The sequence below is a fragment of the Bactrocera oleae genome, chromosome 4 (genome assembly GCF_042242935.1).
Source record: "Bactrocera oleae isolate idBacOlea1 chromosome 4, idBacOlea1, whole genome shotgun sequence".
Lineage (NCBI taxonomy): Eukaryota > Metazoa > Arthropoda > Insecta > Diptera > Tephritidae > Bactrocera > Bactrocera oleae.
The window spans coordinates 21726407-21754384 of record NC_091538.1 but is presented as its reverse complement, the minus strand read 5'-3'; the positions used below and the strand labels follow the sequence as shown (position 1 = coordinate 21754384).

Sequence of the window (27978 nt, the reverse complement as noted above, 5' to 3'; positions counted from 1 at the left end):
CCAAACTCATCGAGAAGGTTATCCCAAAATCAAAAATCTTGGATGGTTAAGCGAAAGAGGTATATTTTCTGCAAAAAACGTTGATGTTAACGAAATGTATTCCAGATTCAAAATAAGATATTTAGTTGGCGAATTAATGACATACAAATCGATTGATTTCGTTACTAACTAATATGATAACCAAAGGAGTTCATAAATTCGCAGGTATTACTACCTCATAATTGCAACTAAATATCGGATCGATAATCATTAATTAACATAATATAAACCAGACTGGTCTCTGTATTGGCACCCGACTTGCGGTGAAAAAATTAATGTATGACGTCATCGAGCCACAATTTTGAAGGGGAGGGACAAACGCGAAGGCGTTTTGCTTCCATTTTATATAAAGAGTATTATACAGAGTATAATAGTTTTGTTCACCTAACGGTTGTTTGTATCACCTAAACCTAATCGAGTTAGATATAGAGTTATATATATATAAATGATCTGTCTGTCTGTCCGTCTGTCCATTTATCCGTCTGTGCCAGCGATAACTTAATAACGTTCCTTGGCAAAAACGAGAAGACGAGTTAGTAGAAGGGCCACGTCACAAAACGCCATTAAACAAAAACTTATATAGTGCGATAACTAAGCACTTCATTTAAAGCTGTAATTTGGCATCGGGAATTGCAGTAGTAAGAAGCATCTGTAGACATAAAATTTTTAAAAATGAGCGTGGCCTCGACCTCTAATAGGTTTAATGTACATAACCTCCTAAACCACTAAAGCTACAATAACCAAATTCGCTTATTACAAATCCTATTAGAACCCCCACCGACAGTGTGAAAATAAAGGAAACCGGATTTTAACCTCGCCTTCTTCCCATATAACGGTTCTGTTAAAAAATACGGGAAACCCTCATTTACCTAATATAAAGATTTTCGAACTTCCAGTTGACTTTATACTCGTACTACACATATCGACCAATGTGGGAGTTATTTTAATGTGGGAGTAATTTTAAAGAAATTGAGAGAGCGTATTTTTCCAATAACAGTGTATCTTTGGGTCTATCAAAATACTGTTAGAAACTACTAAAAGCGTGATAAATCAAGCACTAAACACGCCAGAGGCATTAAATTTTATCTCTCGGATGGTGTGGATGAGTGTGAAAATAGGTGAAATCGGATTACAACCAAACATATTTCCCATATAACACCATTTTACATTCCATCTGATTCTTTCACTTTCCACTACGCAAATCAAGCAACAATGATTGTATCGGGGTAAACCTTTGCGTGAATAATGCGTTTAAAGTGTACCCACTTGTGACCAAAAATTGTCTAAATCGAACCAAAACTGTTCAAGCCCCTAGGTACTGAATATGTGAACCACAGTGCCTATAGCTAACTTTTTACCCAAAATATCGGTCAATGTGTGAGATATATAATTGAAATTTGGAGAGGATCCTTTCCAAATAATAGTATGTCAAAAATGGGTTGAATATTCCATAAGCCTCCATAACCTAATATAAAGATTTTTGAACTTCCAAGTGACTTTATACCACATATTTCAAGCAAATAAGAAAGATTCCTTAGCAAAATTTACTGTAAGTATAATATTGGATATACTATAGTTTAATGCCGAAAATATGTGAAATTGGTTCACAAATTACACAAACTATTATATACTACATATAGATTTTTTTTTGTTCTAACAAACCGTATGCATCTGAAGGTATTTGACTAGCTTTGATCCTTGCAAGTTGCGAGAGTATAAAATGTTCGGTTACACCTGAACTTAGAACTTCCTTACTTGTTTAATATAAAGTTTATGTCGCATATTAATAACCCTCCCAACCGACGCGATACGTGCGGAGTTAGCCAAGTAAGAGAAGGCAAGAGATTTTTTTAAGTGTTGAGATCTAAAACTGTTCAGCTACAGAAACAAAAATTTCTACAGCTAAGATATACTTGTACTTGTATATAATATATCGACAATTAAGTTAGATACCTTATCAAAATTGACTGAACATATAATATCGTTCGGTTTTTATTGATTTTTCAAAAGATGATAACTTTGTGTACATTTGTCCGATCTAAGTTAAATATGCGCCGTTTTGTTCGTAAACTTGTTGCCAAAGAGATGCCAACTTCATTATACCCCTCTCATAGAAGGCTGCGTCCCTATTGGCAAAAAACTCGGAGAGCCAATTGTTACATTACTATCTTGAGGCCAACTTCTCACCATTAAGCGCGTTCGCCATGGACAGGAAAAGATGGTAATCACTTGGTGCCAGGTCCGGACTATAAGGTGGGTGCCTCAAATCCGAGCTCCCGGAGCTTCTGGCGCGTCACCATAGACGTGTGTGGCCTGGCGTTGTCCTGATGGAACACAATTCGGCCTCTGTTGATCAAAGATGGCCACTTCTGGATTAGTGCTGCCTTCAAGCGGTCCAGTTATTGGCAGTAGAGGGCCAAATTAAGCGTTTGGCCATAAGGGAGCAGCTTGTAGTAAATGATTCCTTGCCAATCCCACCAAACACACAGCAAAACCTCCCTGGCCGTCAATCCGGTCTTGGCCACCGTCTGGGCCGCTTTCCCGAGTTTAATCACGACAGTTTGCGCTCGATGTTGTCGTAAGTGACCCATTTTTCATCTCCAGTCACAATCCGCTTCAGAAACGGGTCGATTTTGTTGCAATTTAGCAGCGATTCGCAGATGGAAATTCGGTCCATCATGTTTTTTTGCGTTAGTTCGTGTGGCACCCAAACATCGAGCTTCTTTTTGACTTGGATTCAAATAGCAAATGGTTCCAAACGGTTTTCTGGGTTATTTTTAGTTCCTCAGCAATTAAATAAGTGCACACGTGTCGGTCTGTTTCCATTATTGCCATGCTTTTATCGCAATTTTCGACGACAAGCCTCCGAACAAGCATCGAAATTACCGGAACGGAACCTAGCAAACCACTTTTGTGCTACACATTCGTTTACAGTATTGGGCCCATGAACTAAATTAATTTTTTCAGCCGCTTTGGTTGCTTTTTCGCCTTGATCGAAGAAAAATTGTAAAATATAGCGAGTTTTCTCTTTGCTGGTGTCCATCTTTGACGAGCGCTCACAACGTATTAGTCAATCAATCGAAAAACGGTCAAAGACAAACTTTTAGCGCGAATAAACACGTTTTCAGCGCCGTATAGTATGACAGGATGTAACACTAGTACTATAGACAATAACGCCATCTCGTAGATAAAAACCGAACGAACTTTTTACTTGACCTAATACTATAATTTAATGCCGAAAATATAGAAATTGGTCCACAAATTACCTAAACTACCATATACTCGTACCATATGTATTGATTTTCGGTGTTCTACCAAACCTTATGCACTTGAAGGTATTTCCCTTAGCACTTCCTTACTTGTTTAATATTAAGTTTTGCCAACACCTAAAAGTATATCGCCGACTTGCAATTTGCAAGAATATAAAATTTTCGGTTACACCCAAACTTCCTTAGTTGTTGTTTTTTATTAGGTGATTCTGCTTATCCCTGTACTTCACATTTATGGTAGTCACACCCTACCGCGACAATGGGCACCTGACAAATGAGCAGAAAATATTTAATATTAAGTTCTGCACGATTGGCAATTGAGCATACTTTCGACTATATGAATCAGAGATTTGGGAAATTACATATACTATTGTAAAATTCAAGGTGTAGAAATGCTGTGATATTTTATGTTGCTTCATAAAATTTTCAGTGAGGATGAACTTAAAATTTTGTCTGAATGGAGTTTCTGAAACACAAGACCATCTTGGATAATTTGCAAACTGCTGCAAATTTAATATGAAATGCTGTAAGTGATGTTATATCAAGAGAATATTTATTTTTGTGGATTTAAGTACATAATAAATAGGACAATGACAAGAACGGAATTATATTTTTCGAGTTCAAGTGATGATGATGAAGAAAAAATATATATGAATACATGTCGGAAAAGATTACGGAAGATTTCAGGGTTTTCCTTTCGTATATTTGGAGGCGTTCCTTTTCAAAAAAAACTTCTTTCTTGTGTACTAATACACATTTGTAAAGTATTTTTTAATGGATTTTATGTTATCTTCTATTGACCCGAAACAATGGCACTGCGCTTGTTGTTAGCCAAACAATGTTAATCCCTCATCCCTATTTGATTTTTTTTTAATCGACACATATTGAAGCGATGGGTATATCAGTGCTGGCGTTAATACCGGAAAAAGTAGTTGCAACATCTGCATCCTCTTCACTTTTTTCCAAAATATTTGCTACTTTCCGCGTCGCAACTTGGGCATCCGGCAAATCCGACCACTCTATCTGGTTTATTAATTTCACCTCCTGTTGACCTAGCTTCGGATTTCTTGTGTTCCATTTATTCTTTATTTTGAATTTTAATTCCATTCATACCTTAAATATACAATATATGTACATACATTAGAGCGGATTCATTTAGAGAGAGCCAAAAAAGTTAAATTTAATTCGGTTCTGGTTAAATATTGTCATTATCCAAAAATAACTCACTCAAATGATTAGAGCAGTGAAAATGAATTTTAGGCTTTTTGTACTCTCTAAGTTCTTTTATCTTGCAAAGGTTGTCACGGTAGTACAGACATTTTTTTATTGCCACGCCATGATTATCGTAAAGCATTGATAGCATAACATTTTCTGGATGAGCAAAGTATGAGTAAGCACTACCAAATTGACTTTCTTTATAGAAAAACAAAAAAAACGTTAACTTCGGTTGCACCGAAGCTATAATACAAATACAAAGGCCCCTTACAAGAACTTGATTCCGAACGTTCAATTTGTATGGCAGCTATATGATATAGTGATCTGATCTGACCAATTTCTGCGGAGAATAATTTCTTGCCTCGAGCAATAAATCGCGCCTAATTTCGTGAAGATACCTCGTCAAATAAAAAAATGTTCCATGCAAGCACTTTACTCCGATCGTTCAGTCAATATGCCAGCTATATGCTATAGTCATACGATCTATACAATTTCTTCGACGATTAGATGATTGCCTTAAATAATAATCCATGCGAAATTTCGTGAAGATACCTCGTCAAATAAAAAAGTTTTCCATACAAGAACTTGATTCCGATTGTTCAGTTTGTATAGCATCTATGTGCTATAGTGGTTCGATATCGGCTATTCCGACAAATAAGCAGCGCCTTTGTAAGAAAAGGACAGGGGCAAAATTTCAGATCGATAGCTTAAAAACTTGTGTATATATTTTGTAGGGTCTCCGGCAAACTTAATATACCCTGTTCAGAGTATAAAAATTGCGTGAGGTGGACAAATTTGAATATAAACGGATTATATAAAAAAATGATAATTTTTGTATTGGCTCCTATGAACCAAATATCTACCATCATATGTGTAACATTTAATGTGTCTGACTTGTTTATTTAATGAGCTATCGCACTTTTAGTAGATTTAATCAAAACCGTTGTTTGGGGAGTGGAGTGAATTTGGTTATTACAGCATTAGTGGTTTAGGAGATATGTACATTAAATGTATTATGGAGCAGGCCACGCCGACTTTAAACAAAATTTTTTTACTAAAGATGCCTTTCGCAAATGCAATTCGTTGTACTGAATAAGCTTTGTATCGTATTATGGAGCTTAGTTATGGCAATTTATTTGTTTTCGATTAATTGTGTTTTGTGGGCGTGGCAATGGTCCGATTACGCCCATCTACAATACCAACCGTCTTGCGGTACCAAGACATGTATATCAAGTTTCATCCAGATATCTTAATTTTTACTGAATTTACAGCTTACACAAACGGACGGACGGATTTCAACTCGTCTCTTCATCCTGACCATTTATGGTATATATATTATATATAACCCTATATCTAACTCGATTAGTTTTAGGTGATACAAACAATCGTTAGGTGAACAAAACCATTATACTCTGTAGCAACATGTTGCGAGAGTATATGGTAAAAATGCAGTAATATTGCAATTTTACTTACTTTATATATCCCTCCAAAATATATGAAAATTCAATAGTTTTATTTTCTTTCTGAAACCGTTGGCATATGCAAGATTTTTTTCCTATTCGGACACTAAAATTTCAAACTGCTTCGTGTTACAATGACAAGGAACTGTTACCATATTCGCTTTAAAATGGAGAATACGAATTTATTTTGGATAAATGTCGTAAGCGAATGCAACTTAGCAATTTTTATTTCGTTTTAAAACGGCAACGGAAGCGGGAATAGGGCCGCTTATATCAAAAAAAATATATATATTTATATTATTATATCGCATATCGTATTTCATTACTTTCATTTAGGCTAAATTACTTGTAGTTGTCCTACAAATTTCTGCTTCCTTCTTTTCGCACGGAACAATTTACTGCTCCCAAAAAAATCGGTAAATTGTTTGTGGATAGTATCATTTTTAATTTTTGTGGATTTTGGAGTTTCCTTAAAATCACTAATGTTATTATTATTATCTGGGATCTCAGTTTATGGTATATAATAATTTTATAACATCCCTACACAATACGGAGGAAGATTCTTTTTCAGAGTCTTGTACCCACAAAGTGCTTTAATCTAATGTGCGGACTGGATGTCATTTCCTTTTTATTTTTGATGTCAGTTGTCTTTCGTTTGGTCGTAACTCCATTTTTATCAATACAACTTATACCCGCTTCTTCGAAAAGAGTGAAAATATACCTAGAATGTTGGTTTCAGTCTTTTTTATTAAATCACTTATACAATATATGTGAAATCTAAATAATTTAAGTGATAATAGTGAATTTGGGACACGTTTTCCTAGGCACTCTGAAAGGGTCTGTATTGCGTATGTCCCAAATCGGACTTTTGTTACGTCCACAAAATGATGTTAAGCAAAAATTTTAATGTTTTAGAACTAAGTCATAAATTAAGCTATGAATCCAAATTTAGTACAAGGGATCAAAATGAGTGTGCAAATTAGGGAAATCGGATACGATCACGACCATCCCCATAAATTGTTATGAGTAAGAGCTAATTCGGATCTATCCAAACATTTCATACTCTTGCAACTTGCAAGGATCAAAGCTGGGGAAATACATTCAGGTTTTGGCCAAACTTTATATTAAGAAATGTAGCGAAAAGGTTCAATTTCATTGTTCGACGAAATGGTGAATGGATTACAATCAAATTTGGTACCATAATAACTGGTTTTGTGGCACATTGGCCCATATACATATGTTGTATAAAGTCAACTGGAAGTTCGAAAGTCTTTATGCAAATTTGACAATTTTTAGACCTGAGATGGCCTACCTTAAAGGGAATATTCGTGCAAATTTGTATACCTATATATTAATTAGTGCTTGATTTGTGTACTGGAAAGTGAAAAGTTAGGCGTGGTTACTGTCCGATTTCGCTCATTTACATGGGAATGTCAAAATAATCTTATGTACAAAATTTGGTTGAAATTTGTGGAGTAGGTTCGGAGACCTTCTCTTATAAAGCCCTTTTGTGTCATCTCGGATGTATAATTTAATGTCTTTGACACATTTCGTTATTGATTTATCGCTGTTTTAGCAGTTTTTAACAAAACCGTTATATAAGGGAGTTGGCGTGATTATCATCTGATTTCAACTATTTTAATGTTTTCGTAAGAAGTGTCGAAATGATATCTCCTGTGCAAATTTGGGTTATATAGCTTGAATGGTTAGAGAGATGTAAAGATTAAACCACAGGTGCCCCTCATTATTATGATTCTTTGCAATAAATGAAGTTAAGTGTCAAGGAACACATGTACCAAGTTTCATGAAGATATATCAATTTTTATCGCTTGCAGAAACGGAAGGACAGACGGATTTAAGGATATTTTCGGTAGAAAAAACGTCATATGTAGGTCCGAAGCTTTTATTATTCGTGGAAGCACTTTTATTCCGTAAATAGGGTTTATTAAGTTTACCACGAAATTTGTAACACAACGAAGAAAACGTCGGAGACCCTACAAAAAATATATATGTATATAAATGATAATCTGAGTCGACTTGTCTTTATATCCATATTTATACTAGTCACTCAGTTTTTGAGATATCGATCTGACATTTTGCACCCTTTCCTCTCTAAGAATCTGGTCATTTGTCGGAACCGCCGATATCGGACCACTATAGCATTATCTGCCATACAAGCTGAACGATCAAACTCAAGTCCTTTTAGGGAAAGCTTTTTATTTGAGACGATATCTTCACGAAATTTGACTTGAATTATTGTCCAACACAACCGTGCTATCTGCGAAACTTTGAATACGATCATATCCGGTTTGTGTCTTAGCTAAGTGCTTTTACCAACTAAACACGCCAAACTCATATAAAAGTAGCGCAGTAAACACATCTCATTTATAGCTTACTATTTGGCTTTTATTCTGTAATGGCATTCTAACAAGTGGCTTGGTATTCTACCTTGACGCCTCTTCTAATGATAAACTAGTATTAAATTTATATACTCCTACACATGTACTCATCCAAATGTTAAAGACGAATAGGTAAAAAGCAAACTCGTAAAGCAATCAGCTGTACACGAGCAGCTGTTGTCAGTTCATTCGCGAGAGTCGTTCATAACATATGTGAGACTAAGTGCCGCAAAATCGATTTATATGTGAAATAAAAAAAAATAACAAAAATAATATAGAAAGCAATAGAACACTAGGGTTATTACCTATGTATATATTAAATAGCCAAAAATTTTGTAATTATGAATTGATAAAGGAAATTGGGCGTGAGTGCCGACATTTAATGTGCAAACAAATAATATTTTGAAGTGATAAATTATAATTAGATACTATATGACAAATATACATACATATATAAATTAGAATTAAAAGCACTTGATTCGGTCGTTTTATGATTATTTGATGGCCAAAGTAGGTTGGTAGCTAGGTCATTCGGTGTGTGCAATTTGCATTGTTATGACGCTCACGAGAATATGGTAAAGCGTTTTTTGAGTTTTTAACCGTGGAGCCAACAATTATATATAAGTACATACATACATACATGTTCATAGAACTGTGCACGTAGTGCAAATAGCAAGCAAAGAAAAACAAAAAGTGAAACAGGGATTACCAAAGTCAGCTGCGCAGTTGTAACTGATAAGAGGTACCAGACTGAAGTACGTACGAGCGGCGGCGAGTGCAGCAAAGGAAACAGCTGACTGATTCATACGCGAGGCAGTAGGTATTAAAATAAAATGGTGAATGTCGGGAAAGTAGGGGTGGAGGTGGGGTCAGCGCTTTCGTAATCACTTCGTTGTTGTTATGGTTTCGGTTGGACTCGCTTTATTGCTGAGATAACCGTTTCGTTTGGTGTGAATGGACACACACTCGCACATATTACAAAAACAAATACTATATCACTGGTGATAGGAGCTACAATTATCCAGGCATGGACTTGTGCATAACAACAATTGGAACTCAGTGCTAATAGACGGCAATAAAACTATAATTACGCATAGTAATTTATACATGTGAATAGGTGGAAAACTAAGTACATAGTGCATACCCATAATAAATATGTAAATCTCTATTTGTAATATTTATACCGTAAAGTGAATTATTCAAAAATTAATATGTATAGATATACAAACATTCGTATGTATGTTAGTTCATATGGACAGTGGCGGACAAAAGTCTACATAAATCCACTATTTTCGTGGTTCTGAAAGTAGAAAAACTTTTCAGAAAAATGTGTGTATACAATTTTATTCTAATCTTCTTTCTAATTACAACAAACTAATAAATTCGTTGCAAGCTTGGTTTTTATTGAATAAGAAAGCTACAATGACTGCGCAAAAAAAAAATTAGTTGACCTAAGAAATTTGGTGATAAAATATAGAAAAAGAAAAAAATCATAAAGTAAAATCTCAAAAATTTTAAACTAGAGTCGAGCAATGGTACAAACTTCCAGAATAGTGATTCCATTGAAGTTAAGCCGCGCAGTGGAGACATCTATTTATGTCGTAGAAACGTCAGCTTGAATCTTAAAATGGTGAACAAAGATTTCAAATTAACTCCTCCGAAACAATAAAAAGGTGTCCCATCCCAAAACAATACAAAGAACTCTAAAGGATAACGATTTCGACAATAGAACACATCGCAATAAGCCTCTTAATGCAGAATAAAACGAAAATTTCGTTTAGAATTCACCATGCAACAAAAAAAAAAGCTATATGTTTTTGTAAAAAAAGGTGTTATTTCCAGATGAGTCGAAGTTCACCATTTGAGGTAGCGATGGAAGAAGAAACTAAGGCTGAGCTTGATTCGAAGAACTTGGTACCACCTGTAAAGCGTGATGGCAGAAGCATAATACTTTAGAAAGCTGTTGCGACCTCTGTAGTTGGAATGTTAGTTTTTAATGGGAGTAATATAATTCGTCACAAATAGAAGTATATGTTGGAACAAAAATTGGAAAAATGATTTGGTGGTTAATTTGGATTTCGGTTCCAGTTGAATCTTTCAACCACAAAAAAAAATGGCCCCAGACAATTAAACACATCAAATCGGATATCTTGGAATGAAATCGTAGAAAAAAAAAAACAGATTTCTACCGCTGTTATACGCAAAGAACGTATAGTAGAAGCTTGAAACACCATTCCATCTGCAAAGTTGCCAAATTTAGTAAAATCAACAGGGACTAAATTTTAAAATGCAATAATATTCAGAATTAAGTAAAGTTTTCACACTAAAATATGTTATCTTTGCACTGGATGTAGACATTTGACAAATCAATTTGTGAGTTTTTTTTATTGTGATTGGAAATAATATTAGAATAAACCTGTGTCAGCACAATTTTCTAAAAATTTGTTCTACTTTCAATAGCATGAAAACAGGGGTTGTATGTAGATTTTTGTCTGTCACTGTATAACTGGCACTTGTACATTTGCTAGATGTGTGCCCGAACTTCTCCTGCTGACAAATTACTGATTGATTTTATAAGTGGCAAACATACATGCATACATGTTTGACGAAACTCGACGAGGAGTGCCACTATAAGACAATACTTTTCCCTTTATTTTACTTTAATATTCGACCCCTTAATACATATGTACATATTTAATAATCAAGTTACTATGGCAGAGGGAACAAAACAAAAAATATGTTGGTTTGATGTTTCTTTAAAAACTTCGCAAATATAACTTCTAGAAAACATGATGGCTCAAACTGTTTTTTTTACTGAGGACATACAAACATATGTTTAGTGTATTATTGGTAATTCGGGTATAATTAGCAATACAGACTTTTCTTACCACGAGCTTATTTGACATTTTCCATCTATAACAAATACTGAATCCGTTAAACTTTTGGATCGATCCATCAAATAGGTAGGCACAACAAATTTAACCACATTAAAAAGGTTACTTTAAAAAGTCTTAAAAACGAAAATAGTTGCATTCGGATAAATTATCAGAGAGAAGCGTTTTTACTGCCCCAAGACAGTAATAGATCTGGGAGTCGAATTCTTTTTACAATCTGACCAGCTGTTCATCGCCCGAAAGATAGTCGGCTTTGAATTTTTGCATTCTCGGTTGAAGGACGAAAATTGAGGCAGACTTTATCTGTTCAGAGCAGCCCAACCAAGCAAAGATAAATTGTTAGGATGGCACAAGAGGCGAGAGAATCTTTGAACAATGTCAATCACCGATAATAGAAAATGTAGTTGCATAAACGTGGCTCTAAACAGTTAAATATAAATACTTATTACCGCACGTTCTCTTGCTTCGAAGTAACTTTTTTTTGAATGAGGGTAAATATTATATATAAAATAAATTCTCAATACCCTAACAATCCCCGTTACGGAGTATATTATTTACTACCTATGTGTAAATGTTTAACATATGATTACATATGCATGTGTTCATATATGTATATATATTAATTTAAATATATACATACTTACATACATTCATAACCGACGGTCAAAGAATCAACTTGCCAATGATATTTTGCGCGCGATCTCGTGCGCTGCTAATTGTAAAAACTTCGTCCCGCCCTTCTCAATAAGTTTGGCTACTTGCCCCACTGATTGACGCGGGAATCTATCAATATACCTATATACATATATACTTACCATACATACATACACATACGACCCCGAAAGGCTGAGTAAGTGCATAGTTTTTATTATTGTCAGCAATAAAGTCGATGGCTCTCTGCTGTATGTGTTTCGAATACAAATTCATTGAACTGCTAGACTTTTCAATAGATGGAATTAGTTTACCAGAATGTCAGATACGATTGCTTTTATATGGTATGCACGTATAAATATATAAAATATGTATGTACTTAAATGTAGGCATTTACTTAACACACTAAATAGTCAATAACTTTTAACTTGTCGAGTTCCATACTTCACATATACATACATATATGAAACAAAAACCAAAACGAAGTCTCTTAGCACATAGAGAAGTTCTTTTGATATAATTGAAGAGTGATATTACTCGGTTTAGAAAACTAGGATTCTTCAGCTTGTCAAACTCCACCTAATGCGAAATTTTACCTAGATTCATACCGAAGCTACTCAATATACATACATACATATGTATGTTAGACATATTAAGAATTGATTATAGAATAATTATAATTGGGAGTACATGTTATTATTAATCCTATAGCTAGATATTTACAGCTTTGTTTCAAACCATGGTTTTTGACCATTTTTATGTCAAAGTGTTTTACTATTATTTTTAGAAACTTGTTTTCCATGTAATATTATACAAAAAAAAAAATTTAAATTAAATTAACTTATTTTCCTTCGAATTTTTTTTCCTGTTAAGAAAAAAACGTATATATGAAAAAATTTAAACAATTTACTGTATTCCTTAACATATTACCACGTTATTACTTTCTTGAATGACCCCGATTTCTCAAAGCAGCTTGACATCTGCGAAGAAAGTTCTTCACCAGTTTCACGCATGTACTTGGGGAATGGATATTATGCTTCCTTAATTCCCGCCCACAGAACCGGACCATGTCATGAATAAATATCTAATTTACAAGCATTGATTTAAATGGGAATTGTGTGTCTTAGCATCATCAATTTCTACCAACGGCCCCATTCCATACCACGAAAACGTATGCCACGCCATGACATTACCTACACCATGCTTTACCGTTTTCCTGGTGTAACTTGGATTTAGAGATTGGCCTTTCGAGCCATGAAGAAACGTTTCACCATCGGGTTCAATGCGATTTACTTTTCTTTCACCACTCCAAGTCCTCTTTTCCAAAATTTTACATCCTTCACTACATGAGTCTTAGCAAAAGTAATCCGCATTTCTGTGTTTTGAGAAATATTTCAAAAAGTTCGTATATAACGCACCGTTTTTCGGGAGTACAATGTATTCATCTACCCATTTTTATACTCTTGCAACATGTTGCTACAGAATATAATAGTTTTGTGTACCTAACGGTTGTATGTGTAACCTAAAACTAATCAAGATAGATATAGGGTTACATACCATATATATAAATGATCACGATGACGACACGAGTTGAAATCCGGGTGACAGTCTGTCCGTCCGTGCAAGCTGTAACTTCAGTAAAAACTGAGATATCTTTATGAAACTTGGTACACATGTTTCTTGGTACCGTAAGACAGTTGGTATTGCAGATGGGCGTAATTGAACAACTGCCACGCCCACAAAACCCCATTGATCAAAAACAAATAAATTGCCATAACTAAGCTCCACAATAAAATACAAGACTGTTATTTGGTATACAGGATCACATCAGGTAGGGGCATCTGCCGCTAAAGCTATAATAATAAAATTCAGTGAGAACAATTGTTTTTGCACCTCTATCGTCAGTGTGAAAATGGGTGAAATCGGGTGACAACCCCGCCCACTCCCCATATAGCGGTACTGTTAAAAACTACTAAAAGCGTGATTAATCAAGCACTAAACATGCCAGAGACATTAAATTTTATCTCTGATATGGTATGAGATGACTTAATGGGAACCGTCTTCAAAATTAGACCGTGGCACCACCCACTTTTAGGTGAAAACCAATATCTTGGGATCTGCTTAACCAATTTCAACCAAATTCGGTACATAATATTCCTCTCAAATTTCTATATTATAGGGCGAAATCGGATTACAACCACGCCTATTTCCCATATAACACCATTTTAAATTCCATCTGATTCTCTCACTCTCCACTATGCAAATCAAGCAACAAATATCGGGATAAAACTTTGCATGAATAATGGGTTTAAAGTATGCCATCTTGTCACCAAAAATTGTCTTATCGAACCAAACTGTTCAAGCCGCTAGGTACTGAATATGTGGACCCCAGTTGACTTTTTTCCAAAAATATCGGTCAATGTGTAAGATATATAATAAAATAAATAAATGAAACTTTCGATAATAGTATGTCTCTGTGTCAAAAATGGATTGAATCGGATCAATACTTCCTTTAATATAAAATTTTGCCAACACCAGGCTTTGATCCTTGCAAGTTGCGAGAGTATAAAATGTTCGGTTACAACCGAACTTAGAACTTCCTTACTTGTTTCATTATTAATGTAAATTAAGTTGACGCACTAAAATCAATAACTTCATTGCACAACTTTCGATTTTCAAATGAGAAATGATCAGTAATAGCCAAAACAAATTGCCAGCAACAAAATACTATAATAAGCATAATTACGGGACCTTTATACATTACGCCGGTCAGCGCAAACAATCAGGTGAAAAATAAAGCTTTGACATTTTTTGGAAATAAGGAAAAATTTACTTCAAATATTTGCATCAATAAGTGTGTTATTTCTCAACATATGTATACAATCATATATTCATATGTACTTATAAACGATGTGATATTGCCAGTCGTGCGCTGATCATTGCACTCTTAATGAGAATATTGACTCTGGTGTCGTATTAAAAAAAAATAAGGGCATCAAGTGTACTTAATATCATATGTTAAAGATGCCTTGTACTACTAATGCGGCATTAAATATTTACTACTATAGATGAAACTCTTTATTTACAGATACGTTTTCAGTAAAAACGCAAAAAGTTACCTACTTACTTCAGCTTACTTATGTATATGTAGTATTGTACTCTTAAATACTAAAACGACAGACATACTAATGTATTTAGTTACTCCCGAATTTTTACCTTAGCTCCAGTTAAATATGTAGTTCCATCTTATAACTCCTGGCGGTCACATTGCAAAATCAGTTACTCTACAAAATGTTTTTTAGTATACTTAATGATTTCAATATTGGTAAGAGTATAATTTTGTATAGTTATCTGTGTAGAAATTTGCAAATATAAATATATTATATAATATATATGTACATACATAGGAACATGTACAGAAGATTGGTTTGAAATGTGTTATTATAGTGGGTTTAATTTCTCAAAAAGACCCAATTCTTGCTCATTATTTAATGTTTGATATGTATATCGGTAGGGTAAGATAAAATTAACTAAAGTAGAAAATAACCCCTTTAATTCCCCATTTGGGTATCTACCCACAATCCAAATAACTTAAAAAAAACCACGAGGAACAATGAGTATTTACCCTCACTGTCCGATGACGCCACCATCGCCAGAAAAATTTAATATCGTTTAGTATCTGGTAGACGGCCACGGTGTACTTTCATTGCATGGCAGATCTAGTTTACATACGAATCTATACATTCCAGTTCGCATAACAATTATGTCTGTGATGGTAAGGTACGACAATAGTTTGTACCAAAACCACAGTGGCTTTGTTATCTTTTTAAAGTGAAAATTGAATCACTACACTCGTATGTAACCTCACTCTTCGATAAGAAATTGTTTACATCATAACATATATCAAGTTTGTTTTTCAATAAGGCAATAATTAAGTGGCACGAGTTGCAATGTCACCTTAGGTTTTCGGAATCTGTTTTTTTTTTTTTTGTTTTGTTAACATATCTTTATTTATTGAATCTGCGCGTTTAACCTTTACCAGCTCAGAATGTTTTTATAACATAACCTCTCAGAAGGTTTTGTGAGACTCTGAGCATGATTTAAGGATAAAAACATACAACACCATTCTTTGTTGTTACATTAAACTTTTTTTCGTTTATTTACCACGGTTGCGTTTTTTGTTACATTTCAATATTTTACTTGAATGTTCTATACAAACATTTTTTTTACATTCACTACAATTTTTTTTACACATGCGACCAATTTGGCTTGGATATACAGGTTGATTGAAAAGTTTCTACGCTTGAAATGGAAAAATACTGTTTTTGGAAATATTTTTTTTATTCAATATAATCTCCCTTCATTTCAACAGACTTATTAAAATGATCCTCCAATAATTTAATGCCTATAGGGATGGCACTGACTTTCCGAAAGCTCTGCAAAATACCCGTCTACGGCTGTAATAGATTCTTTATTCAACGAAAAACGCTTGCCACGAAGGAATTGTTTTAGGTTTCTGAACAGGTAGTTGTCGCTGGGAGCCAAATCCGGTGAATACGGTGGATGCTCAAGCAATTCGTACTTTAATTCGTTGAATTGAATGAGAAATGATTTTTGTTCTGCAAACCAATCTTTGCTGATCGTTATGACTTCACCTGCTTTGGAGCTGAACAACCAACTTCAGTCCACTGTAAACGTTGTTGTTTCAATTTAGGATCATGATAGTAAATCCAAGTCTCATCCATAGTCATAAAACGACACAAGAAATCGGTTTTAATCTGCTTAAAACGCTACAAATTATTCTGAGAAATTTGTTTTCGATCCAGTTTTGATTGAATTTTTAACACGTGGGCACTAACTTTCCAAACAGCTTTCCCATTTATAATTCTTCATCTAAAATATAAAGTACTTGTTCGTATGAGATGCCAATGGCATTAGCAATTTCCCGCTTCAAACTTGGATCTTCACTAACAATATGGTTACGGTTTTTGGTCGTTCTTCGCGGAAATCGTCTTCAAGCCTAGTACGAGCTCGTTTAAATTCACCAGCCCAAAATTCAACGGTGCGTTTTGAATGTAAGGACTCCTTATACACTTCTAACAATTATTCATAACTTTCCTTTCAAAACAACGAATCTAATCACTGCGCGGTATTAAATGTTTCCATATTTAAAAAAACTCTGACACGTCAACTTTAAATGGATTGTAAATTCATTGACAGAATGCCTTGTAACTACGTTTGAATTTAATGGTTTGCTTCTTTCGTTAGAAACGCAAATTACACTCTTCATTTCACATGCAAAGTTACAAGGCATCTGTCGTGATGTACCAACTTGACGATAAAAAATGTTGAAGCTAGTAGTGCTATTTCTTGGTGAAACCAACCAACCTGTAAAACATATGTTGCTCGCATATGGCAACGTTTTTTAGCATTAGCTACGTTTGAATTTAATGGTTTGCTTCTTTCGTTAGAAACGCAAATTACACTCTTCATTTCAGATATATGGGATTCCGTAATTCCCTTTTTGGAACGCGCCACAATCTGTGGTTTTACCAATCTTAAAACGATGTCGGGAAAGAATAGCTTTCTCTTAGAATGTGCCTGGTTGGAGTTCCACTCAAGATCCAAAGAATCCCAAATAACTAAAGCTGCAACTCCACAAACATCAATTATATGGGGAAAATATGCCATGGGCCAGCGATTTGTTTTGCGATGCACAGTATACACATGGCACAGTTTATCTAATGTATCCACACCTCCTTTAATTTCATTATACCCTGAATGGGGTATATTAAGTTTGCCACGAAGTTTGTAACACCCAGAAGGAAACGTCGGAGACCCTATAAAATATATATAATATATAAATGATCAGCATGATGAGATGAGTTGATTTAGCCATGTCCGTCTGTTCGTCCGTCCGTCTGTATATATGCAAACTAGTCCCTCAGTATATAAGCTATCGATCTGAAATTTTGTACCTGTCCTTTGCTCACTAAGGAGCGGTTCGTCGGAACGGCCGATTGTATGGGAAACTTTTTTATTTGACGTAATATCTTCACGAAATTTCGCATGAGTTATTTTCTAAGGTAACAATGTAATTCCCGAAGAAATTGTTTTGATCGGATGACTATAGCATATAGCTGCCATACAAACTCAACGATCGGAATCAAGTGCTTGTATGGAAAACTCTTTCATTTGATGGAATTTAGCATAAGTTATTTTCTAAGGCAAGAAAATAATATTAGAAAGATTACTGCTACTTTTAAGAGAGCGATATTTTCATGAATTTATTATTTCGGTCATTAGTTGTGTTTGGGCTAACAAACAACTACTCTCGGTTGTGAAGTTGTATTTAATATTTAATATTATTACAAATTTTAATAAAAGAGCATAAGAAAAATACTGTTCATTTGAAAAAAGAAGTATTATTTGGAGCCTTTACAAAAACGGTACAGACCAAGTAAAAATTGCTAATATAGCGAAATGTTCCAGAAAAATGATATGCAATGCCATCAAAAAATGTTAAAAGTGATCCCCATCTGTTAACTCAAAACAAAATGTTTGAAGTCAATGCAGAATTGGGTTTAAACGTGTCAAGTAGACTAGGGCGGAGACGTTTAAATGAAAATAATTTGTTTGGGCGTGTGAGCAGAAAAAAAAACCGATTTTGTCGAAAAAAAATATTAAAGCGCACTCACAGTCACAGATTAAAAGATTTAAATAAATAAAGAAATAAACTGCAATAAAATAAAACATTGATACATCGAGAGAAAACCCAAGAAATCAATCCAAGATATACCAAAAGGACCGTAAGGCATGGTAGAGGGAATTTAAAAGTTTGGGAGTCGTTTTCATGGCATGGAGTTGAACCACTAGTAAAGAAAGAAGGGAATATGGATAAATTTGCATATCTTGATAGAAATACAATGAATCCATATACCTATGATCTTATGCTACAAATTGGATTTTTATGCAAAATCATACAAGCAAAAGTGGTAAAAAACTGGCTTACCCGATCGAGAACTTGTGGAATGTGTGAAAGGAAAAGTTGGGCAAAGAAAATTTAAAAATTGCGACGAGCTTTGGGCAGTAGTACAGGAAGCATGGAAGTCTATTCCTTTGCACAGATGCCAAAGGTTAATAGAGAGCTTGCCACGCAGAAGTGAAGCGGTGATTAATACAATAATAACGATTATTCCACAAAGTATTAACCAGGTTACGTATCATATCACAGAATCCTTGAAAATGCGATAATTACATGTCGAAATCAATTTTGACTTAATAATGTAAAGTGAAACAAACTTTGGATTTTTATTATAAGAAACTAAGTATTTTGAGTATTAACTTTATTAAGTACTGTATTTCAATATAAGAAAGTGCGCTAAATCTCTGTCCTTAGCAGTACATATAATATGTATGAGTTCAACTGCATTGTATTCCGGAACCCAAACATTTTCCTTTCAACAGTTTTAGATGGATGTGCTTGAAATTGAGATTGCATAACCTATTTTTCGCAGTGTTCCTACGTTTGTTAGACCATTTCAGAACAAAGTTTTTGCTAGTTCGAAGCTAGTGAAATAATTGTCAAACGTAATATTTCTATATGTACGATAAAAGGGAACGAAGCTCGATCACGAAAAAGCACCAACTGCTCATCTATCGTAAAATTTTTTCCAGGAATGTACTATTTATGCCAATTTATCTTTCTGTCTGCGCATAGCTCACGTCTCTATGCCATCATATCTTAAACATCTCAGAATAATAGAAGCTACTTCTGCCACAGCATATTCCTCATCTGACGTTTCAAGGGCTTGGCGACTCTCATCATCAGTAATAATGTTAGTTCCTTTTAAAGCCATTTCTCATCGTCTTTTTTCGTAAACCCAATGAAATTGTCATAACAACTTGTATTAACCGTCAGCGAAAATCATCTTCAAATAATATATCTGACATAAACTCAATCGAATAGGCTAAACTTAATATATTGAGGAGATGTGCAAAACGTCAACCAGAGGATCGGAATTGGTTATGTCAAGGATAAGTTTTAAGCCAATTCCATTCATATTCAGCCCTAAACCACATAATTTTTAAGAAAATTTGTCCACATAAATTTTTTATTATAAATTTTTAATATTTAAATTTTTTATTATATCACACGTTTAGACCAACCTAAACGGTTTTAAAACAGGTGCGTAGTCAGAAAGTATTATATGAGGTATATTTTGGGCAGCAAAGTTCTGGGCTGTTTTCACTAAATTTTGACATTGTTCAGGTATATTTAAGAAAATGATTTTAAGCACTTTTATAAATAAAGAACTCATAGACTGACCAACATATTTAGAATAAGATTTTCAAAGGCAGTATTCGTGCAAAGTTTTATCATTGGTGTTTAATTCGTATACTGGGAAGTGAAAGGATCAGATGGAATTTAAAATTGTGTTATATGAGAAGTAGGCGTGGTTGTAGACCAATTTCGCCAATTTCCGCACTGCAACATAGGAATGTACCCACTGGTTCAAACCTATTTGGTTGAATTCGGTGGGGCAAGTCCCGGGGGTTTTCTCCTAAATGTGGGCGTTGCTACGCCCATAGTCCAATTTTAACAGTAGCTTTTATTTATTTATTTATCACGCCTTTAGTAGTATTTAACAGAACCGTTATATGGGAAGTGGGCGGGGTTATCATCCAATTTCATCCATTTTTACAATATTAAAAAGATGATTAAGAGATTTGTCCTAAGGGAATTTGGTTATAATAACTTGAAAGGTTTAGGAAATATGTACATTAAACCTCTTAGAGGGCGGAGCCACGCCCATTATTTCATTATTTTTACCTCACAGTTGCCCCTTGCTACTGCGATACCCTGTGCCGAATGACAGTTATATAATATATCTTTATTTAGTGGTTATTTATGGCACTTTATAGGTTTTCGTTGAATGGCGTTTTGAGGGCATGGTAGTGGTCCGATTACGCCTTGCTTCTTTCTTTTTTGCCAAGGAATGCGTGAACCAAGTTTAATTACGAGATCTCAATTTTACTTATGTTATAGTTTGTACAGACGGACGGAATGTCACCCGGATTTCAACTCGCCTATTCATCCTGATAATTTATTTATATAATATGTATATAACCCTACATCTATATTAATAATTTCGCTTGATATGTGTTTTCTCCACGTAAACCTTCTGTACAAGTGTATGACAAGATAAGTTACATCGTTTTTCGTACTAAGATGTTAATCGGCTGACACATTTTAAATCTTATTTAAAATGTTACAAAAAATGTAAATGTGAAAAGAAACAAAAACTTATAAATTAAATTTATTTCTAAAAAACTAGATACCTTTATAAACGAATAACATTTAATTTCTAATAATTTATTTTAAATAATTTTGACACATTAACTTTAATAAATTATTAACTCTTATAGAATCGAGATTAATAAATTCCTATCAATTATTAAACACTTTTGCTTATTTACTCTAGTTAATTTATTTACTTGCTCTACATTGCCAAGAACAGCATCCTTCAAATGCAGGTGGGTAAAAGTAGAACGTCAGAGAGGTGACTTTCCACTCCGATAGTAGGGCAGCGATATCAGCCTTGAGCGCGCTGACTGAAACTCAAGAAGGGATGTCTATGGTAGACTACTTACATATCTCTGGTATCGAGTTATTACATGATTAGATTAGTTTGCTGACGCCACAGCGATATTGCAGGAAACTACAATGCTGATGAGCTTGATAGGTCAGGTACTTCAGTCTCACTAGCTGCAGCTCTTGCGGTTCACTACTGGTTGATGGTGCTCAGACTAGCTGTGCAAGCAATAGTCAACTATTAGCGACTGCGCAGTCGCAAGGTCCTTTTGGCTCTTCGTAAATCGTAGCAGATCTAGTTAGCTCTTCGCTCTCAACTAAGTTCACCGTGGATGTAGGAGTTTTAACTAGACACTGTCCTTCTGTAGCAACTGATATATTTTTTATATTTTAATGACGTTAGAGCGACTTAGTTTTATTTGTACTGGAGAATTAGTAGAAGATATGGGCATACATATATTAGTCCATATATCAGCAGTAACTAGCGATCTATAAATAGTTTTAATTACATCATAATCATTAAATAAGGTATTTTGTTACGATCATAGAACCAGCATGGGGGATTGCCGGGCGATATTATGTCAAGGTTATTATGTTTTCCTTTTAAATGAATTAGATTTAAGTAAATGGTTGTTTGTATTACCTAAAACTAAGCGACGGAAATTTAGGGTTTAATATAAATATGTGGTCAGAATGACGAGGTGAGTGAATTCCACGTGACTGTCTGTATGTCGCTCCGTTCGTTTGTCGGGGCAAGCGTTAGTAAAAACTGACGAATCGGAGTGAAGTTTTGTACATGTGTTCCTTGGCGAAATGGAGAAGATGGTATTGTAGATGAGCGTAATCGGACCATTTCCACGCTCACGAAATGCCATTAAACGGAAACATATAGAGAACCGTTGGTCCGTCTGTGCAAGCTGTAACTTTAGTCAAAATTGAGATATTTTGATGCAATTGTAGATGGGCATAATCGGACCACTGTCACGCCCACAAAACGCCATTAATCAAAACCAAAAAATTGCCATAACTAAGCTCCATAATAAGATATATACAAGAATGTTATTTGGTACAATAAATCGCATTAAGCAAGGGCATCTTCAGTTTAAAAAAATTTTAAAAAGTGGGTGTGGCCCCAGGTTTAATGTACATATCTCCTTAACCAATAAAGCTATAATAACCAAATTCATTCGCATTAGATTCCCTACTGCCAGTGTGAAAATAGGTGAATCGGGAAAACCCCGCCCACTCCCCATATAAGGTACTACTAAAAACCACTAAAAGTGCGTGATGACCACTGAGATATTCACTTCACTCACGTATAGAATCACTTTAACTATAAAAATGAAAATGCTGGTGAAATAGTGGAAATGGTGCGTTGCATTAGGGTGCGCCATTATTTTCCCAGGTGACGTGATGTACTTAGGGGGGAGGTTTATACTTATATAAACAGTGCGATAACTCTTTAAATAAACAAGCCAGACACATTAAATATTATACATATGATAGTAGAAATATGCTTCATCGTGGCGTGGTCGTGGCATCGCCCACCTTTAGGTGAAAACCGATATCTCGAGATCTACGTTACCGATTTCAGACTAACTCATAATAACATATAACATTCTACTGACATTCCTATGTTACAGTGCGAAAATGGGTAAAATCGGGCTACGACCATTCTTCTGATTCCTTCACTTTCCGGTATACAAATCAAGAAGCAATTAATATAACGGGATAAAAATTTGCACGAATAGTGCCTTTAAAGTATGGCACCTAATGCTCCAAAATGGTTCAAATCGAACAAAAACTGTTTAAGCCTCTAGGTACCGAATATGTGGACTCTGGTACCTATAGTTGACTTTTTAATGAAAATATCAGTCAATATGTGAGATATGTAATTGAAATTCAGTGAGGAGCCTTTCCAAATACTACTATGTCTGTATGTCAAAAATGGGTGGAATCGGGTCAATACTTCCTTTAGCCCCCACAAACCTAATATAATATAAAGATTTTCGATCTTTTAGTAGGCTTTATACCGCATATATCGGCCAATATAAGAATTATCTCAATGAAAATGAGAGATCGTGTTTTACTAATCTTATCGTTGTGCCTAAAATGAATAAACTTTGGTTAAAATTTGACCTAGCCCCCATATAACTAATATCAGGATTTTGGAACATCCGGTCTGACTTTCCTCCATATGATTGGTGTTGATATATGAGGTACCCGAATGAAACACTGGGCATTTTATTAGTCCGTGGCAAATTATGTGGTTTGACACTGAATTAGAATATATACCTTGGTCTAAACCTCATATTCCTAATGCAATGCAACTCAATATATATTAAATACAATAAAGCTTTTTCAGTCGAGTTAATATCATATACATATATATTATTTTAAGGTGTTTTTAATATAATATTAGCTGGCGCCCACTAAAATATAACAATAAAACTAAGTCTCGAAGTGTGAATACTTACCGATAATTGTGTGTCAAGAACCTTTATTTTGAGCCAACGTAGAATTTCTTCTTTAATACTTTGCAAGTGATTGGGCGATACTTTTCTACATGTGACTGAATGGTGAATGCCTTGTGGTAGAGTTTGTATTACATTTATATCCAGTGCCTTCTCGGATTAGTAGTTCAGTTGTCTTTTAATTATTCCAAACAAGTTCTCGTTGAATTGCAATCTCTTACGATTTCGGAAATACTTCACCAGTACTTTTTAGCTATTAATACTTTAGTTTATATTATATATTTATTATTGTCTTACAAAACTTCCCGATATCGATCCAGTTCATTAGTTTAAGACTTTTAGATTAAATACTTGGTTACTGAAAGTTGCTGGTCGAGTCTGGAATATAAATTCATACAGACTTTCCTAAAATTCTTGATAGTATTTTTAGAGCCAAAGAGATGTTGCTTTACTATGCTTGTATACATGCCGTCACTTAAACAAATTTTTAATATTGATTATAACTTGGCAATATCTGATAGCAGAGGATTAACATTTGGTTATACATATGTATATATGAAATATGATGTAGTGAATTGTAATCTATAAAAAATGCAGTTTTGAATATGAATAACGATAAATTGTTTTGCGTTTTAGGTGACGATATTTAGAAGTTCACTATGATTGAATAGCATACGTTGAATTTTATCTATGACATTTTATTACGTTTTTAATGAATCGGCCGTTATTAATAACCAAATCTATCATTATATTTTCTTTAAACAGATTTTAAATTAAACACCATGCAAATATTGTTGGAGTTGAATTTTAGACAACGCAACTCCACCCGTGTGGTCATACTTCTTTTTGGATTGTTCGCATTCATATTGTTCAAAGACAGTACTAAGGGATGTCTGTTTTTGGGCGCTGCATTGGCATTAATGTTTAGGAACCCGACGTATGTGTACGCTTTCGGGACTACGGTTAAGCGTGATATTATGCAAGTTTATATTTTTTAAATAAAGTACTATTTTTAACAGATTGGTTTGAATGATTTCAGAGCTGGATATCGTTTTCTTAGAATGAACATCTTCATTATGCATATGGAACGAAATCAATGGACAATAGCGCGCATATTTCAAGAACGCGTGAAGAAGCACCCGAAAAAGCCATGTTTTATAATGGACGATCGATCGCTTAGTTTTCAGTGGATAGAGAACCATACAAACAAAGTAGGTGCATATTTCAAATCACAAGGCCTGAAACATGGTGATTGTGTAGCTCTAATCATGGAGACCAGACCCGAGTTTGTGTGCTTGTGGCTTGGTCTCTCAAAGATCGGTGTCGTAACAGCTTTAATTAATTCAAATCTGCGATGCGATAGCTTACTGCATTCCATCAAAGTATCAAAAGCCAACATAATAGTTTTTGGAACAGAGCTCAGTAAGGCTTTGGAAGAAATCCACGATGAGGTGGAAATCAAAACCTTGCCAATTTATCAATTTAGTGATGAAGAACAACGAGATAATGATAATTTTAAGCTTTTTAAAGGTTAGCATGTATATTTTTGTTTTTAATTTGGAATCTACGGACTAACATGATTGATCTTATAACAGGTGCTATTGATCTAAGCGCCGCCCTAGAGCTACAACCAATCGAGGATCTGAGCGCGGACATTGCTGCTTGCAGTACAATGGACAAATTATTATTCGTATATACCTCTGGCACTACGGGATTACCAAAGGCAGCAGTAATAAATAATTTACGGTAGGTTGAATTATGATATCTTACTTGCGGACAAACTCGAAACCTGAAGGTTTTTAGATATCTATTTATGGCTAGCGGAATCTATCATATGCTATCTCTTAACGTTAGCGACGCTATTTATACTGCGTTGCCACTGTATCACACGGCTGGAGGTATTGTCGGGGTGGGAAATGCTCTAATTCATGGCTGTACCATTGTCATGCGAAAAAAGTTTTCAGCATCAAATTTCTGGAAGGATTGCATTAAATATAATTGCACTGTAGCTCAATATATTGGTGAATTGTGTCGGTATCTGTTGTCCACTTCACCAAAACCGGAAGATACACAACACCGACTACGCTTGATGTACGGCAATGGGTTGCGTCCACAAATTTGGTCACAATTCGTATCAAGGTTTAATATTCAGCATATTGGCGAGGTCTACGGCTCTACAGAGGGCAATTCCAATCTCGGTATTATTTATTCCTTTAATATTTTATTTACTTAAATCCAATGCTTTGAAACTAATGCGCGGTGTTACCACTTTCAGCCAATGTCACCAATCAAGTAGGTGCTGTGGGTTTCGTGCCACTAATTGTGCGTTACCTCTATCCAGTGCAGATCATTAAATGTGAAGAGGAAACTGGCGAGCCCATTCGCAATACGAGTGGGTATTGCCAAAGATGTTCGCCGGGAGAGACAGGTTTACTCGTTGGTAAAGTGAATCCTAAACGCGCGGTGACTGCATTCAATGGGTATGCCGACAGAGAAGCATCCGAGAAGAAATTGCTGCGAAATGTATTCAGCTCAGGGGATATCTTCTTTAATTCTGGCGATATGGTAGTTGTAGACATCCTCGGTTATTTCTACTTCAAAGATCGTACTGGTGATACATTCCGTTGGCGTGGCGAAAATGTCGCAACACAAGAAGTGGAAGCGAATATTACTAACGTGATTGGTCTAAAAGATTGTGTTGTTTATGGGGTGGATGTAAGTCGTCCCTGTAAAAGCTGTAGTGATTATTGTCTCAATAATTTTACAATCCTTTAAAGATTCCCTACGTTGAAGGCAAAGCTGGTATGGCAGCTATAGTTGATCCTGATCGCAAAGTGGACATGCAACATCTATCAGCTGGCGTTCGGGGCAGTTTGCCAGCCTATGCGCGACCGCTTTTTGTTAGATTAATGAACGATATACCACGCACCGCTACTTTTAAACTGAAGAAAATAGAGCTTTCCAGAGAAGCTTTCGATATTCGTCGAATCAAAGATCCGATATATTACTTGAACAAAGATGGTATATATCGTTTGTTGTCGGAGAAACAGTTTGAAGATCTTTTGCAGGGCAAAGCCGGACTGTAGCATGGCACCTTAGCAGTGACCCATCTTTCCAAATTATTATGCATACATACATGTTTTGGAGAAATCAGGTTACCTTGTATATACATATATAGAGTGGATGAAATAGCTTTGTTGAACAATTTAGCAAATAATTCAAGAAGAACCTATAAATCTATGTAGACTGAATTTTAGATAATTCCAAACCATGACTTAAGCAGTTCTTTGCTTTGACACAATACTATTTTAGGATCTTTAAATAATAGTTTCATTTTTACAAATAGTATGCAAAATTTTTTTACTAATATAATTTACCCTGTTATATTGTTATGGAGAGTCTCTTTTCCGCTCCATTGATGTTATAATAAACAAATGGATCGAAAATAATAATGTTTACCAACTTTAGTACAAGTTTACAATGCAATATTAATATGAAACCTAAGAATGTAATACAATTGGACATAATTAATAATTATTATTCATCACTGCAAACTTCTAATAAAACGTGATATGTACATACATAAACAAAATTAATACAAATTTGTTACTTTAATACCAATAATTTGAAAGCTTAAGGCATCCTATGTAATATTTTTTATTTTTTAAATAAATAAAGAAGAAGATACAGAATTTACAAAAAAAGATCTATTGTTGTATCGAACTTATGCCAAATTCAAGATATTAAAAAGATAAAATACCTACTCACACGTTAGGTATTTATGTACACATTTATATTTAGCGTGAAGTGATTTCTTAGTAAATTTTGTCTTTGCTGCTAAAAAAATTGGGTCGAAACCATTTTTTGTCTCATTGAAAGAGTTCAGTAGCGTTATGTCCATAAGGGATCCTATAAGAAAATAAATTAATCGCATTTTCTGGAAACGAATATATTGGCAACATATAACTTACATTACATAATA

The 27978-nt window shown here is 34.7% G+C and overlaps 1 protein-coding gene across 4 annotated transcripts; it reads left to right on the top strand.

Moving 5' to 3' along the window:
* Positions 1–8555: 8555 nt before the first annotated feature.
* Fatp3 (Fatty acid transport protein 3) lies at positions 8556–27702 on the top strand. Of its 4 annotated transcripts, none has more exons than XM_036369165.2 (7): positions 8556–8747; positions 24762–24975; positions 25036–25526; positions 25592–25742; positions 25800–26194; positions 26272–26711; positions 26774–27702. In XM_036369165.2, exons 1-7 carry the CDS (start codon positions 8690–8692, stop codon positions 27080–27082), a joined length of 2058 nt encoding a protein of 685 aa, XP_036225058.1. In that variant the 5' UTR covers positions 8556–8689; the 3' UTR covers positions 27083–27702. The 4 variants fall into 4 exon arrangements, with proteins under 4 accessions (XP_036225058.1, XP_014092921.1, XP_036225059.1 ...); XM_014237446.3 differs by having other exon boundaries at positions 8560–9198; XM_036369166.2 differs by having other exon boundaries at positions 8560–9202.
* The last annotated feature ends 276 nt before the right edge of the window (positions 27703–27978 follow it).

Coding starts and splice junctions, on each gene's coding strand:
- Fatp3 (XM_036369165.2), top strand. CDS start 8,690: ATGTATATATTAAATAGCCAAAAATTTTGTAATTATGAATTGATAAAG. Junction 8,748..24,761: donor ATTGATAAAGGAAATTGGGC/GTGAGTGCCGAC, acceptor TTCTTTAAACAG/ATTTTAAATTAAACACCATG. Junction 24,976..25,035: donor ACGGTTAAGCGTGATATTAT/GCAAGTTTATAT, acceptor GAATGATTTCAG/AGCTGGATATCGTTTTCTTA.